The sequence below is a fragment of the Heloderma suspectum genome, chromosome 1 (assembly GCF_057233095.1).
Source record: "Heloderma suspectum isolate Gila_16-S chromosome 1, 16-S_ref, whole genome shotgun sequence".
NCBI classification, from domain to species: Eukaryota; Metazoa; Chordata; class Lepidosauria; order Squamata; family Helodermatidae; genus Heloderma; species Heloderma suspectum.
In genome coordinates, this window is record NC_139458.1 from 251,881,579 (window position 1) to 251,897,566 (window position 15,988).

At 41.5% G+C, this 15,988-nt stretch overlaps 1 protein-coding gene across 9 annotated transcripts in view; it reads left to right on the forward strand.

Annotated features, from left to right (window-relative positions):
- The window catches only part of KIF16B (kinesin family member 16B), a 156,128-nt gene that overhangs the window by 77,661 nt on the left and 62,479 nt on the right, over positions 1–15,988 (forward strand). For 7 of the 9 annotated variants that reach the window (XR_014786291.1, XM_084824040.1, XM_084824049.1 and 4 more), the window contains 5 exons: positions 437–525; positions 4,077–4,130; positions 6,129–7,478; positions 13,152–13,310; positions 14,333–14,438. Coding sequence is in view for 8 of the 9 variants with exons in the window: in XM_084824040.1 (XP_084680166.1) it covers positions 437–525; positions 4,077–4,130; positions 6,129–7,478; positions 13,152–13,310; positions 14,333–14,438 (1,758 nt within the window). In the remaining variant the exon portion in view is untranslated. Of the gene's footprint in view, positions 1–436; positions 526–4,076; positions 4,131–5,065; positions 5,123–6,128; positions 7,479–13,151; positions 13,311–14,332; positions 14,439–15,988 lie in introns of those variants that run through there. The other 2 variants (XM_084824032.1, XM_084824067.1) reach the window with 2 other exon arrangements.

Consider the following 15,988-nt stretch of genomic DNA (forward strand, 5'->3'; position numbering starts at 1 on the left):
AGCTGGTTGACACTGTGTGAACAGAATGCTGGACTAGATGGACCCTTGGTCTGATCCAGCATGGCTCTTCTTAAGTTCTTAAGATTTATATATTACTCTACATCCAATAAAATATCCAAGCAGTGTACAATAAAAAGAGGAGGAGAAAATCATCATCATCATTATAATTGAAATACAGAATTAAAACCTTTAAAATCAAATGGTACCAATAAAACCATGGCTGGTTAGTCAGGGAAGGCTTGTTTAAATAAAAATGTCTTCAGCAGGCACCAAAAACAAAATAATGTTTGTGCCTGATGGCAGGGAGTTCCATAGAAAAATAAGTTCCATTATGAGTTGAAATTATATTTTGGGCAGGAAAAGTTTGGATAGCTTCTTCAAAACATATTTAATGTTATTGGTTAAGTAATTGTTGAATCTTTTGCTGTCTTGTTAGAGCGGACTCCTTTCTACCTTCAGTTTGTCCATGTCAGATCTTTCAAAATCTTGTGAAAACCTCTCAGCAGTGATGCTATATAATCCAGGGTGAGTACATGCCAAATACTGTTATTCTTACTGATATCAGCAACGGTATGTGTGTGTGAATGTCAGTGTTTGAAAAAAGCAGTTTTCCTAGCCTGCTGCAAGTATATGATATATGCTTACAATAAGGAAACAATACATGTTAACTTATGTTAGGCGGTAAGTGAAGTTTGGAGAAATGAGAATACCAGGTTGAAGTGCTCTGTTCAGCCGAGAGGGATTGCAACCATCTAGAGTTAGTTTCACTACTACAGGTGTTAGCAGTGTATAGATTGGACCCAATATGTAAACACATGTACCCTTTATTTTCAAGAGTTTTGAGGAAGTATAAATGTAGTTCTCCCACCAGTGATGTTTTTGATTAACACTTTAGCTTTGTGCTAAGAAATGGTCCCAAGTATTAAGACAAAACAAAACAAAAAAGAAAGGCAAGTGAAACGGGAATATTTTAGAAGGTTATTATGGAGAAATGCACAAATAAATATAAGAAATGGAATTTGTTTAGAAGGAGAATATTTTTATATTACTTGAGTGCACTAGGTCAAATATTTAACTTGTGCTAAAGCAGAAAGCTTTGTAACTTTTATTGTATTTCTTAGTTGAGGTCCTGGATGTAGTGTACCTGCAGAGTAGCAATTAATCCCAAACATACCTTCCCTCTGCTTCCTAATGGGTGATTAGCACTGTCAATGCTGGCAGCTCTAGTGTCTGTTCATTGATGGAGATGCTTACATGCAGCAACAGAGTGCAGCCCAGAACAAACTGCTGCTTAGAGAAGCTTGTGCCATAATAAAGTATTTAGTTTATAAGGATTACTTTTTATTACCTCTACTGTGGACTAACACAGCTATATCTGTAATTTGCCTCTGTTTAGTGTGTGTTTCGGTCTCCATTGTGTACAGCAGCTTCCCCAGTGTGGTGCCCTCCAGCTGTACATCGGAAACTGCTTTATACTGAGTCAGACCATTGGGCCCAGCATTGTTGACACTGACTGGCAGCGCCTCTCCAGGGCTTCAGGCAGGATTTTTTCCAGCCCTACCTGGAGATGCTGGGGATCAAACCTGGGACCTTCTGCGTGTAAAGCAGGTGCTCTGCCACTGAGTTATTGCCTCTCCCCTGAGCTACATCCCCTCCCATCAGCCCCAGGAAGCCAATGGTCAGGAATGCTGGGAGTTGTAGTCCAAAACATCTGGAGGACACTAGATTGTGGAAGGCTAGTGTAGAGTATCTGCCCATTCGAGTGCTCTGATATCCTCATGATGAATCACTCTGGGGGTTTGGTGGCGGTAATAAGTCCACATTTGGTCTCTGTAAAATGTGTCCACATTTGGTCTCTGTCCTCTCCCTGAAGTCTTATTTCTTGCCTTCAAAAACATCTCTGCACTAACTCATTATATTCTTGCCATCTTTGAGACTTTTAAAGATGTGTTCTTTTATAGTGGAAACTGTTGAAGTTCACTCAACAGTTTTACAGTTTGCAGGGGTGGGAAACTGCTATTTAATTTTAAAAAACACCAACAGACACTCTGTGTGTAATTTGCTACCCAGAAGAGTTGTCCTGCTGGGTCAGGCCAAAGGTCTATCTAGTCTAGCATCCTATTTCCATCAGTGGCCAGCAGATGGTTCTGGGAGGCCCACAAACAGGTTGTACAAGCAATAGGCCTCCCACATTGGTTTGTGCCCAGCAGCTGATGGTCATCAGAACCATACTGTCTCTGATCATGGCAGTTCCGTTTGGCTGTCATTGCTAATAGCACTCTCCACAGATTTGTCTAACCTCCTTATAAACAGAAACAATCCATGCACATCTTTGAAGCCTTCGAACATGCGTTTCCAGTTTTCACTGTAGTCATTCTATTCTTCTGCTACAGTGGCTATGAATCTGTATCCAGCACAGTTTCTGAAGTGCATTGCACTTCAGAGGGCCACAAACCTGAAGTAAAATCCCAGTGCAAGCAAGTCTTTTAGTGTTTAGGGCAAAATCAACAGAAATTAACTGTAGACTATATCTTCTTCCTGTTAATCCTGCAGAAGTCTTAAAATATCTCAAAACTATGAATAGCCATAATTGAGATGAGAGGGCATTTTCCCTTTTAAATTACTGATGGCTGGTTTCAGCCACTCTATGCTTGCCTTTTGTATTTAAAAGCAGCAATTTCCATAGTGTTGTGGAGTCAGAAGATACTTCCTCCATGCAGTTGTGGTTCCATGGGCAGGTGGAATGCTGAATAGTTATTTTTTTAAAAGTCTGAACTGGCCCTAAGTATCTTAGAGTTATGCTGTAACAGTTAAAGTATGAGTGACTTCCCATACTGGACTGAACAGTGTGCATCCTGTCATCACACTTGCAGTACAATTTGCATAAGGAGGAGTCCTCCTCTGCCTAAGCTGCACAAACTCTAGATGAAGGAATATCTCACCAAGGGAAGACATGCAAACCTAATACAGTGAACATGTAAGAATGTTTGGTCACCTGGACATATCCTGTTGTGGATTCTTTTTAAAGTCGAAGTCCATCCTAGATATACAGGGAGAGCAATTCTGTGGCCATTAGACAGTGTCTACATGGCCAGAGGATTTTTCGGTTTCTGGGAAATGAGCTTGGAGTCAGGGGTCTGAGCTCGGTTCCCAGAAACTGCACTCCCCGCCCCCTCCCCTGCTGCCTCATAGGTGGCACAGTTCTTCCCTGCTTCCACACTCGTAAACGCAGTGTGGAGTGGGCAGAAAGGGGGCATTCCTGAGGAAGAGCAGGAGACCACAGGAGCGTTCTGACATTCCCTATGCGCCGTGCAGCCTCTCCCCCGTCCTTGCTCCAAAGTCCCCAGCTAGACAGCCAGCATCGGCTGTCTAGCCACCAATGCAGGGCGGCCAGAGCACAGAGGAGAGGATCCCCTCCATAGCTGGCTGCCTCCGAGTTTGGAGGTGGCAGACTATCCTGATAAGATTGAGCCCTAAATGTCTTGTAAAATATAGATTGCATCCTAACAGTTGCAAGCAGAGTTTCTTCCCTCTACACCCTCATGAAAAGGTGTTCCCAAAGGTTGAGGGACCTCTGAACAGCATGGGATATAATGTGAGGCACTGTAGCTGGAAGGAGTAGTCAGTAGAAATATTTGTTTTAGGAGAAGTGCTTTCCACTCAAACTAGGGTTCCTATTTCTTCAATCGTATATATGTATGTGTTCATATATGCTTATATTCTGTGGTTAGGCTGTTGCTGCTTTTCTTTTTAATCTTATTTCTATAAACTCTTTGCTTAACTGATGACTTTATTTCTCTCTACCTCCTCTGGCAGTCTTTTCCCTGTAAAAGGACCAATCTGTCTAAGGTAGAGAAACTAAATTTCTTTATATTGATTGCTATACCTGCATGTACCTAAGTTGCGATTAGCTGTGCTAATCATTTATCTGTCTTGATTAATGTTGCTATAGTGTGACCATAAATTATATTGAATATAAAACTCATTTTGTTAAGTTGAGTATATTAAATTATAAAGTGTATAATAATTCATCAGAATTCCTTTTTAATTTTGCTTTTCATTTTTTAATGAAACAGATTAGAATTTGAGAGACAGCAACGAGAAGAACTAGAAAAATTAGAAAGTAAAAGGTAACTGTTGGATGTCTGACTGTAAAGACATATGCTGATAAGTGGTTGAGTAAGTGGTAGACACAAATAATTATATTATTTCCTTTGGAATCTTTCATTGACAAATAAAACAGACAAAACAAAAGAGGTTCTATTTGAGCAACATATTTTGTTGTATTAATATTAGCTTTTAAGCTTTACAGAGCTTTCCTTTATACAAATCTAACATTGGGCTGTATTTATGTTCCAACTCCATTTGACTGGAATTAGGCCCTACAATAAATCATAAGAAAAGGTTTCTGTCTCTCCTCAAGGACAGAAGATAACATGACTCCGTGGCACAGCATTACTTGTAAACTTTCACCACAGAAATCAACTATAAGGTAGAAACTAAAACTGTGGAAACATACCCTGTAAGAACAAAAGGAAGATGCATATCACTTCCCTAGTTTTGTGCATCATACATATTATTTTAATATTTATTTTATGTATTTTAAAAGCATCAGCTTATGTTGGATCCAGCAAAAGCCTCCCAAGGACAGAAGGCCTCCTCTGTCAGCAGGAGGCATTTGATCCAGCGCAGATCTTCTGCTGGTTGAGTGGGGGCAGAGGTGATCTTTTCCTCTCCCTGAAGTCCCCTGTGTCCCCCAAAATTTGCTTGCTCCAGAGGGTTTGGCGATACTCTGGAACAGTAGGAGAGGTGGCATGGGTCTGCAGAGGAAGGGAGAATCTGTGAAAATTGCCTCCCTTTTCTCCAGTGGGATTGTTCTGAACAGAATTCCATTCATGGACTTTCCTGCCAGTGGAATAAAAACTCTGGATCCAACCCATTGTATTTACTGATGTTCCATGTTGTCACAGATGCTAAGCCTTCCCACTGAGTAACGAGGCAGCAGAGACTTGCTGTGCAATCCACAAACTCTTTATTCAGCTAATAGCCCCTCTTCACCTCTGAAGTGACTACAAATGCTTAGAGCTGTCCTCTAAGCCTAATTTGCAAAGTAAATCTTTTGGTAAGAGAGCTACTGAAAGCAAGTCAGTTGCATTTCATCTCCAAACAGGTTTTCCACCATGCTTGGCTGGCTTTTTCTGAGCTCCTGCCTTCAGGGAGGATCCTCCCGCCCCAACTTCTGATGGACAGCCAATCTGGTGTGACGCCTCCCTCCTCCTCCTCCTCTCAGTTCCGCCCGCTTAACTTTGGCGAGTTCTGACATCTGTCTATACTGACGCTCTCTCCCCCTCCAACAGAACCTGGGTTCCCACGGATGTGGGGAGATGGTCTCTGAGGCTGGCCCTCCTCCTCGATAAGCCCCTGGGAAGGTTCTTTGCTGGCTCCTGGGGAATCTTGGGGAATTTTTCCCCCCCACACCCTATCTCTGTTGGACTTCTTTTAACTCCATCTCTGAATCTGAATCAGAGTCTGAAACCAAAACAGAGGGCCTGGGCTAAATAGTGACACATGTGCACTGCCATATATATGATTAAAAAGTAATTTAAAATCATGGAGGGAGCAATCCTATGGCCGCTAGGCCGTGGCTAGACAGCCATAGGATATCTGGTTTTCCGGGAATTGACCTCCCCCGACTTCTGCGCTGCCTTGGAGGCAGCACAGAGGAGCCCTGTCCTCCACACTCAGAAGAGGAGCACAGAGCGGCTGAAAAGGGGTGTGGTTGGGGGCGTTCCGGGGTGGGGAGAGCAGAACTGCGTGGACGACACATCCTATGTGGATAGGTGGTCGCCTCCGAGTTTGGAGGCAGCCGCCTATCTAGACAGGATTGCGCCCTTAGTAAAGTATAACACCAATAATATAATGTGTTTTTTTAACCACGTTAAAAAGTGTTCTTAATACACATTTATATTGATCTTGTTCAAGGGCTGTTTCTCTCAATAGTTACAGAACAGCTCTTCATTTGTAGGAAAATAGAAACAAGGCACAGATAGCTTTTCTATAAAGTCTACTATCTCTTAGGTGCAACATCTTTGGAAAAATAAAACCTCTCTTTTTAAAAAATAACTTAGAAAGCTGATAGAAGAAATGGAGGAAAAACAAAAATCTAACAAAGCTGAACTAGAAAGAATGCAGCAAGAAGTGGAGTCACAACGTAAGGAAACGGAAATAGTTCAGCTGCAAATCCGAAAGCAAGAGGAGAACCTTAAAAGGAGAAGTGTTCATATAGAAAGCAGGATGAAAGACTTGCTGGCAGAAAAGGAAAAATTTGAAGAAGAGAGATTACGTGAGCAGCAAGAAATAGAACTTCAAAAAAAGAAACAAGAAGAAGAAATTTTTGCTAGAGTTAAAGAAGAACTTCAGCGATTACAAGAGCTCAATCAGAATGAAAAAGCAGAGAAAATGCAGATTTTCCGAGAACTGGAAAAGCTTGAAAAGGAAAAAGAAGAACAATATATCAAGTTAGAACTGGAAAAAAAGAGGCTGGAGGAACAGGAAAGAGATCAGTTACTGCTGGTAGCAAACTTAGAAGAGCAGCTTAGAGACAAACAAGTCGTGATACAGCTGCTCAGAAGAGGAGATGTGCAAAGGCTTGAAGAAGAGAAGAAAGGCCTTGAAGACATCAGGGAGTCTCTCTTACGAGTCAAAGAAGCCAGATCTGAAGGTGATGAAGACTGTGAAGAATTAGAAAAGGTACAGCACAACTTCATAGATTTTAAGCAGAAACAGCTAGAACAGCTAACTAGTTTAGAGAGAGACTTGGTTCAACAAAGAGATCATCTAGAAAAAGAGATAACTGATGAACACGACAATCTGGCCCGTTTAAAACATGCACGTACACAGCACTTAAATCTTGAGAGAAATGATGAAAACATGCTGGATGTTGCACTGGCTGTTGAAGAATGTAATAAAATAAAATTGGGTGAATATAGACTGCAACATAAGGAGAGGCAGCTCCTGTATCTGATTAATAATCATTTACCAGCTTTGTTGGAAGAAAAGCAACGAGCCTCTGAAGTACTTGATCGAGGCCTGCAAAGCTTGGACAATACTCTTTATGAAGTTGAGAAAGAAATGGAAGAAAAAGAAGAACAGCTTGCACAGTATAAGGCCAGTGCCAGCCAGCTACAGCAGCTTCAAGAAACGTTTGAATTCACTACCAACATAGCCCGCCAAGAAGAAAAAGTTCGGAAAAAGGAAAAAGAAATTCTTGAATCAAGGCAAAAACAGCAACGAGAGGCACTGGAGCAAGCAGTGGCTAAGCTGGAAAGGCGACACTCTGCCTTGCAGCGTCTTTCTACCATAGAAATTGAGGAACAAAAGCAGAAACTTGCAACTTTGAACAGCAGCTACAGTGAACAGGCAGACCTACAGGCTACTCTAGAAGCAGAACAAAAGGCCTTGGAACAAGACCGAGAACAGTAAGAAGAATTAATTTTGTCATTAATTCGCGCGCGCACTTTCAATGCCGTTTCATAGAAAATACCCAGTTTCAGTGCTGCAGTAGAAAGACGTAGTCACCTAACTTGATGAACCCTTCTCAGGGTCAAGATGTTCTTTCTTGTGGGGAGGATATTGAGCAGATGGGAGCTTTCCTTCTTGTGTAAATAGTGGTTTTCGTAGGAGCAGTTTTGTCAAGCCTGCAGCCGTGGAGGAAAGCATTAAACTCCCTCTTCCCACCTGCTGCAGTCCTGATAATTATCAGTTGTATCCCTTACATTAAAAAAACAAAACATGTGTGTTAAATACAAAGTCATTTTAATGTCATGTCTGGTTTGGCCCTTAAACTGCATCAGAAGTTTCCCTCCTTTCGGACTGATCAGTGTGCTGTTTCTGAGAAGACGAGTTGAGAAGTTCTCTAAGGGTACAATTGTATGGCCCCTGGGATGGTGTCCCAGGAGCCACAGGATATATTGGACCTCCCCACTCTGAGGGCAGAGAGACAGAGGTGTTATAAATTGCTGGGATTACGAGGTGAGATACAGACTAAGACTCAAAACCGAAATACAATTTCTAGAATACCTTTATTTAGGTAAAATGCAGTTAAATTCAATTCATTCACAGTTTCTACATTCATACAGTTACCAATGTTGGAGCAGCAGAACCTGATGGCCAACTCAAATTGTATACTGAGAAGCAGGTGGTGTGCTAGCTGCTTTTCCAGTGTTCTCAAGAGTTCTGCTGATTTTGGTGTATCTTAAATAGTCTTTATTCCCAAGTCCTTGCATGATGTGTAAAAACACATCTTTTGACTACATGTCCTATCTCATTTGGAAATCCCTCTTTCCAATGTTAAAGGACATCACCTTTCCCTCAGAAACCTGGACCTCCACTTCACCTGCTGGCAACATCCCTGAATTATGTGACCCATGCTTCAGGTTTTGGGCTTATCTTGGAAGTCTCTTTGTCCAGTGTTTTTCCCCAGGCTCATTTTCTTGTTCACATTCCACGGTCAGCTTTACACACACACACACACACACACACCCTAGAGATGTGTGGGGTGTCAGAAAAAAACTAAATCTTGGGGGAAATTGAAAAATAAGCAAAACTATTTTTTCAGTGTGCTTTACAGATCTTAAGACACTTTGTTGCTTTAAGACAGCCGTCCCCAACCTTGTGATCTCCAGATATTTTGGACTTTAGCTCCCATCAGCCTCAGGCAGCATGGCCAGTGGTCAGGAATGCTGGGCACTGTAGTCTAAAACATCTGGAGGGCACCAGGTTGGGGAGGGCTGCTTTGGAAGATGAAGCAGCCTTTCTGTTCCTAAAATTATTTTATATATAACTTAGTTTGCTCATAAAATTATCATTATATTTTAAAACTTTTAAAAGTAAACTCAGTTAATGAATTTGTAATTATTGTCTGAATAGAGTAGAACTACATTAGATGACTGCTATAGCATCAGAAACACAGGACTCTATAGAACAAAACCCAAGCTGTCAAGAATGCACAGTGGTGACTCTATTCACATGTTGGGAAACTGAACATAAATGTCTATCAGTAAGATATACATTAGATCAATATTTTGATGAGGAATGAAAGAAATAACTATGCTGGAAATCTTACAGAGAGGATTAAAAAAAATTCCCCATGGCTTCATTATTTGCAGACATTTTACATCTCTAGTCTTTCTATAAAAAAGTTCTTATTACATAGTTTTTAGAAGTCATCTTTGTGGGGGAGGGGAGTAAAGGCTGGTTGTTGTTGCTGTTGTTATCCAGTCGTTAAGTCGTGTCCAACTCTTCGTGACCCCGCACACCAGGCCTTCCTGTCCTAAAGGCTGGGTAACAATATATAAATACTTCATTTTAAATTCTAAAAGAAAATATTTCATAATCCAAAGCTGTTCAATTTTTCCAAGTTTTTGGAAAAAAGCAAAAACAGTCCTCAGAGAAAAAAAAAACAGGAAAAAAACCCACACCCCTGTTTTTCCAATTCTGCAGCCTTTTCCTTCTGGTAACTTTGCATGTTTCTCCTGGTAACTTTCCTCCATTCAAAGCTCAGGAACTGTTTCACCCAAAAGGGGGCCATTGTATGATTTTACTTGATAGAAGTAAAGGTTAGGATTGCCCTTCCAAACTATTTAAATGGCCACTGGAGCATCATAACATGCTTTTCTCTATGAATAGTTCATTAATTATAAAATGAGAGGAGGGATGGAGAAATCTTTGTAATGTGCCAATATTCTGTCGCCCAGAATTTTCTGTATGGTTTGAGTTTCGTATTTATTATTTTAGCCATTACAGAAATCTCAGAAAAATAATGAACCTGTGGTCTAACCTAGTTTCACTGCAGCAGGAAGAGGTAGCCACCTAACAAATGACAGCTGGAGAGTGCGTCTCATTCTGAACAGGGGTTTAGTTGCAGGGAAATGTTGATTTATTATTAATTAATTATTAATTAAATTTCTTATTCGCCCATCTGGCTGGTCACCCAGCCACTCTGGGCAATGTACAATAATACAACAGTTTAAAACAATAAAATTCCACATTAAAACATTGTATTTCTAAAAATACCCTAACCTACTCCAAATGCCTGCCTGAACAACCACGTTTTTAATGCATCGCGGAAGCTCATTAAAGAAGGCATGGCGGAGTTCCTAGGGAGGGATCTCCACAAAGTGGGGGCCACCACAGAGAAGGCCGTCTCCCTCGTCCTCACCAGCCTAGCTGTCCTGGCTGATGGGACAGAGAGAAGGCCATCCGAGGCTGATCTTGTTAAGCGGCCATTCTGGTGTTGCTGGAGGCGCTCCTTGGGATAGGTTGGGCTGGAACCATATAGGGTTTTAAAGGTCAAAACCACACCTTGAATTTGGCCTGGAAAACAACTGGTAACCAGTGCAACTCCTTCAGCACTGGAGTGATGTGATCTTGCTGGCGGCTGCCTTTAATCAGGTAAGCCGCCATGTTCTGCACCAGCTACAGCTTCCAAACTGTCTTCAAAGGTAACTCCATGTAGAGCACATTACAGTAGTCTAGACAAGAGGAGACCAAGGCATGTACTACCGATGGGAGCAGATGGTTGGGAAGGTAGGGGCGCAGCTGCCATATCAGATGGAGTTGGTACAGCGCTGTCCGGCTCACAGCTGACACCTGAGCCTCCATGGACAGCTGGGAGTCTAAAATGACCCCCAGGCTGTGGACCTGGTCTTTCAAGGGTAGCCATACCCCATTCAACACCAGGTCAGCATCCCTCAACCTCCTCTTGTCTCCCACCAAAAGTACCTCGGTCTTGTCAGGGTTCACCCTCAGCTTATTCTCCAGACAGGTATTCTACGGCCACCCTTGGTGAAGATTTGAACGAGAGGTAGAGCTGCGTATCATCTGCATATTGATGACACCATAACCCAAGCCTCCTGATGATAGCCCACAGCGGCTTCACATAGATGTTAAATAGCATCAGGGAGAGGATGGAACCCTGTGGCACCCCACAAGTGAGCGGCCACAGGTCTGACACCTCGTCTCCCAGTGCTATCCTCTGGTACCTGCCAGAGAGGAAGGACCGGAACCACCACAATACGGTGTCTTCCATGCCCAACCCCTCCAGGTGGTCCAGGAGGATACCGTGGTCAACAGTATCAAAAGCCACTGAGAGGTCGAGGAGAACAAGGAAGGAGCATTCACCCCTATCCAAAGCCCTCCTCATATCATCCACCAAGGCGACCAAGGCCATTTCTGTCCCATGCCCAGGCCTGAAGCCCAATCAAAATGGATCTAGATAATCGGCTTCTTCCAAGTGTGCCTTCAACTGCATCGCCACCACCTGCTCAATCACCTTGCCCAAAAATGGCAGATTCTAAACTGGGCGAAAGTTGTTCAGGACTTGGGGATCCAAGGAGGGCTTTTTTAAGAGCAGTCTTATCACTGCCTCCTTGAGAGCTGATGGCATGACTCCCTCCTCAAGGGAGGTATTCACCACCACCCTGATCCCCTCACCCAGCCTCTCTCTGCAGTTCATAATGAGGCCAGATGGGCAAGGATCAAGGAAGCAGGTGGTCGGCTTTACAGATGAAAGCACCTTGTCTACTTCATCAGAAGGAAGAAGCTGGAACCCTATCATTGTGTGAATTGTTGTGTGTTGGGGAGATAACCTTTGTTGGTTTGTTTGGACTTGCTTAGGAGTGGATCAGGCTTATATAAATAATCTGTTCGTATGACCCTGCAGTGGTTCTACAGAAAAGAATAAGCAGCATTGTCTCTTTATACCTAGGCTTGAAAATTCATATTTGAAGCAGTAGTGTAGTTACTCCTGTAGTAAGCAAACTCTTGCGATGATCATATGGGAGCTGGGTGGAACTGAAAAAGCTAACTTTAGATTTTATTATTAAAATGTTTTAATACTTTCCCAGTGCAAATATTAGATGATCCTTAATATGTGCACACCATCTGCTTTGATGTGTATACATTATTTTGTTTCAGACTGTTGGGAAATATGAGGGTGTTTGCATTTGAATGCAATGAAAGCTGAATCTTCCAAAACAAATTGTCTCCCTTGGTTTTTATTTTAACATGCTAGTTATGTATTACAGAGCTTTTGTACCCACGTTTCCTTATAAAATCATCCCAAAGTGGGGTGCAAACAGAACACAGTAAAATAATACAACATTAACCCAAAACAAACCCATACTAAGTTTTCTAGTATGAGGCACGGACCAATAATGGACTTTCAGGTCTATTTGAAAGTCTCTATTCATCCAAAAATGCTCGGAATGTTTTAAAAAAATGTTTGTCTTCATCCGTTTGAATCTAATAGCCCCTTTTGACTTGTGCCAGTTCCTCTAGAGGCTAAATAGTTGAAATCATTGTTGAAGCTCTAAAATGAGGCAAGGATACTCAAGTGCTGTTAATGGTCTAAGGCTCATGAATCAATCTAACTTTAATGAGCTGACTAAGATATTTGCTCTGAAAATTACTAGTGTTCATTTGTTTAACCAATATATTTACATCCTAATGTAGTTCCTTGTTGACAAATGAGTACTTTGCTATTTAAACAGTTGTAACATTATTTGTGTTAATGTTTGTGTGTATCTAAGGAAGTGGCCCTTGTGGGATAATATCCTGATTTAATTTCTTCTCAAACCATATTGGCTGTAGTCTTGTGCCTACCAAAATACAATTGGATATAAGTATGCTCTGAGGCTGTTAATTTAAAGTACTGTAGTAAGTAGGTCTACATAAGGAAGTATGGACATTTACTTGGGGAGGCCCTCCTACAATCCAAGTTAACATGAGTGGTTGTGCCTCCTGCCGCCCCCAACACATGTTGAAACTCTACTTTTCAGGTTTTTAGTTTCTTTAGGGTGCTGTTCTATGCATGTTTAGATATAAATACGTCCTACAACTCCCAGCATCCTAAACATGCATAAGATTGCGCCCTTAGAGTCCTTCCTTAAAGAACTTTGCAGCACTGATATTCATACCCTCAAGATCAAAATACCTTGTTAGCAGAAACCTCCCTAAATTTGTTTTGTCTCCTTTTTATAGATAGGCTCAAACTTAGGGGGCTTATCTTAGGGAAGCTTAATACAGCAGAGCTTTTGAAACCCTACTGTGTCGATGCATCTTAAATAATATGTGTTGAAATTTGCTGACAGTTTGGACTTGCAAATACAGCAGTTAAAGCAGAAGATATATGAAGGTGATGGAGTTGAAAAAGGCTACCTTGGAGCCGTAGAAGAGAGACTGTCTCATAGCAGTTCCCCTTCTAGCATTCCAAAATCTCCATCTCATTTTATTCCATTGGTTGATGACAGGTATGTATTCCTATTTTACCAAATTATAAACCTTTCAAAAAATTCTGTAACCCAGTTTTCTACTGAAGTATTTTTAGATGGATGCCTTTAATAAAATGGCTAAAATAATGCTTTCATTGCAACAGGAGTCGAATGGCACAGTTCCTTTGCTTTGAAGCATTTGAAATGTTTCCCAAATAAGAATTTGTACCTTGTTTTCATTTACTTGGTGCAGCTTATGGCTTTGAGCTCTTAAAATCAGGGCCCAGGGTTTTATAGCATTTTATGATCATACTTCCACAATGTGTGGGAAATATGTTTAATACCATGTAATCAAGGGAATATGAAATAATACCTAATCGCGTACACCGAGCTAAATCTCTGACCCCATCCCAACACCCTTGGGGTTGTTTTTTAAACATTATCAACATACACACACACACAATTTCTCTCTTCCTTCTGTTGCTTTTAACTCAAATCCTGCTCTCTAGCAGCTATAAGATAATACTGCCTCTTATTATTAATAAGGAAATTTCACAGTGGGAACTAAAGTTACATGCTGCAAGCTATGGTAGCACTCCTGTTGCTTTTGAAGGCATAAGCAAAACATCCATTAATTCTTAATGGATGATTGCAGCTAATGGGCTGCCGCCATATGTTTAACTTAATGGGGGAATTGACTGTCACCAGTTCTTCTGTTTATTGCAGTTTGTAACAATAGGAAACATGAGAGCAAGGCAAGCAATTTCTGCTGTAGTTTAAGCAAAACTGTTCTTTCTTCTTCTTTTTTTAGCCTGGCCAAGGCTCATGACAGGTAACAATATATTAAAGCTATAAATCTGTTATTTATTAACACTGCAGTCATCCTTTCCTATCTCTAACCACCAAAAGCCATTGAAATAAATATCTGGTTTCTGCGCGGAAATGTTGTAGTTATTCTTAATACCTGTGTTCAAGATTACCCAAGGGTCAGTGCCTTGATAGTCCCTTTCATAACTGAATAATTATTTTATCTTCTTATGTGCTATGTTCAACATTTCTAGAATAAATGCCTTTATTGAAGAAGAAGTTCAAAGACGCCTCCAAAATATTCACTATAGTTCTGGAGAGAACGATAATAGCCTGTTACATTCTACTGAACTTACAAAGGTGAGAAAATAGAATTGCCTACCCCTAAGCCTGCATTTATGACCACTTCTGATGGGGAAATGTCTCCATGAAGTGATATTTCCCTCATATTCTTCTGAAAGTTGGTGGCTGTCAACTCAAAGAAAGAAAGAAAGACTGCTCAATGCACTTTTAGCCTTTACTTTTCTCCCACAATTCTTCAAGCAGGAAGCAGTGGTAAACTGGGCAAGAGTTTGAGCTATTCCTCTTTTCTAAAAGGAGTTCCAGCCAATACTACTACTATTACTACTTCTTGTTGTTGTTAATACAGCACCATCTAAGTACATGGCGCTTTACAAAGAACAGGTATGATAGGTCCCAGTTCCTCGCTTTGTACATTCAGAAAAACACTTGTTTTTTTAATGTGACCAGGCTAGCTTATTCCCTTCAGTTAACCCCTAAAAATGTGCTTCATGCCGCTTGTGCATGTTAATGTATAAAACAGTAAATAACAAGTGGGGCCCCACAACAAAATGTTGCAGTTTGTCCCTGGTGCGCGTGTGTTACCTGACCCTGTGGCAGAAGGAACTGAAAAAATAAAAGGTAGCCTCACAGACATCCCTGCTCTAACTTGGGTCTTCTTTCACATGCAGAATTCTGGGTGTGTGTGTGTGTGTGTGTGTGTGTACACGCACCTACCTACCTACCTACCTATTCTAAAAATGTAACCAGTCTGCATGAACTCAAGGGAGAGTGATGCTTATGCATGCAATGGAGTCCTAGATTTAGCCTAGGAGGAGGTTTCAGAGGGCTATATCCGTAGATCAACCTTTGCTGCAACCTGAGAGGTGGGGGGTGGGGATGGGCAGGGTCGACTGGGAATCCAGATCAGCGTCAGCCCTACCTCTGATATTAACAGTAGACTGCATTGCGGGGCTGCCATATGCTACTCTGTCTCAGCGCGCGCACATACACACACACACACACTACCAACCTGCAGTAGGGGTATAATAGTGAACAATAGTGCAGGGTTGTTTTATACCAGCCCAACCTGCAATGTGGGATAACACTTTAGGGTTGTCATAAACTATTCTCTCAGCTTTTGTTCACCCTGCAATATGTGTCTAATACCTCTGGAGAACAATGAAGGGTTGTTGTAAACCACCCAGAGCCTGACCTGCAGTATTCAGTGTGAACTACACAGCAGGGCTGTCACAAGCCATTATCTCCCAGCCACAATCCCTTCTAATCTGCAATATGAAGTAGTACAATGAGCTGCATTTCCTTTGAAATTTGCTCTAGCAGGGTATTTTTTAATACTTCACACTAAATATGAGCTGAATTAGAGCAGAAACTCCTCTCTTTGCTAATTTGGGGTATGGGGGTTGGACATACTGGTGGTGAATCCCAGATATATAAACCCCTTGGATTTCTCCCTTTATTTCTATGGGCAGTTCTTGCTTTCATTCCTGGGAAGATTTAAATATAGCTTCTCAGTCTGAACAAGGGAAGAAACTATCCAGAAAATGACATTTGCCCTTTTTATATCTGTGTCTCTTCCCCCATCCCCTTTTGCTTATTTCTCTTGGAGG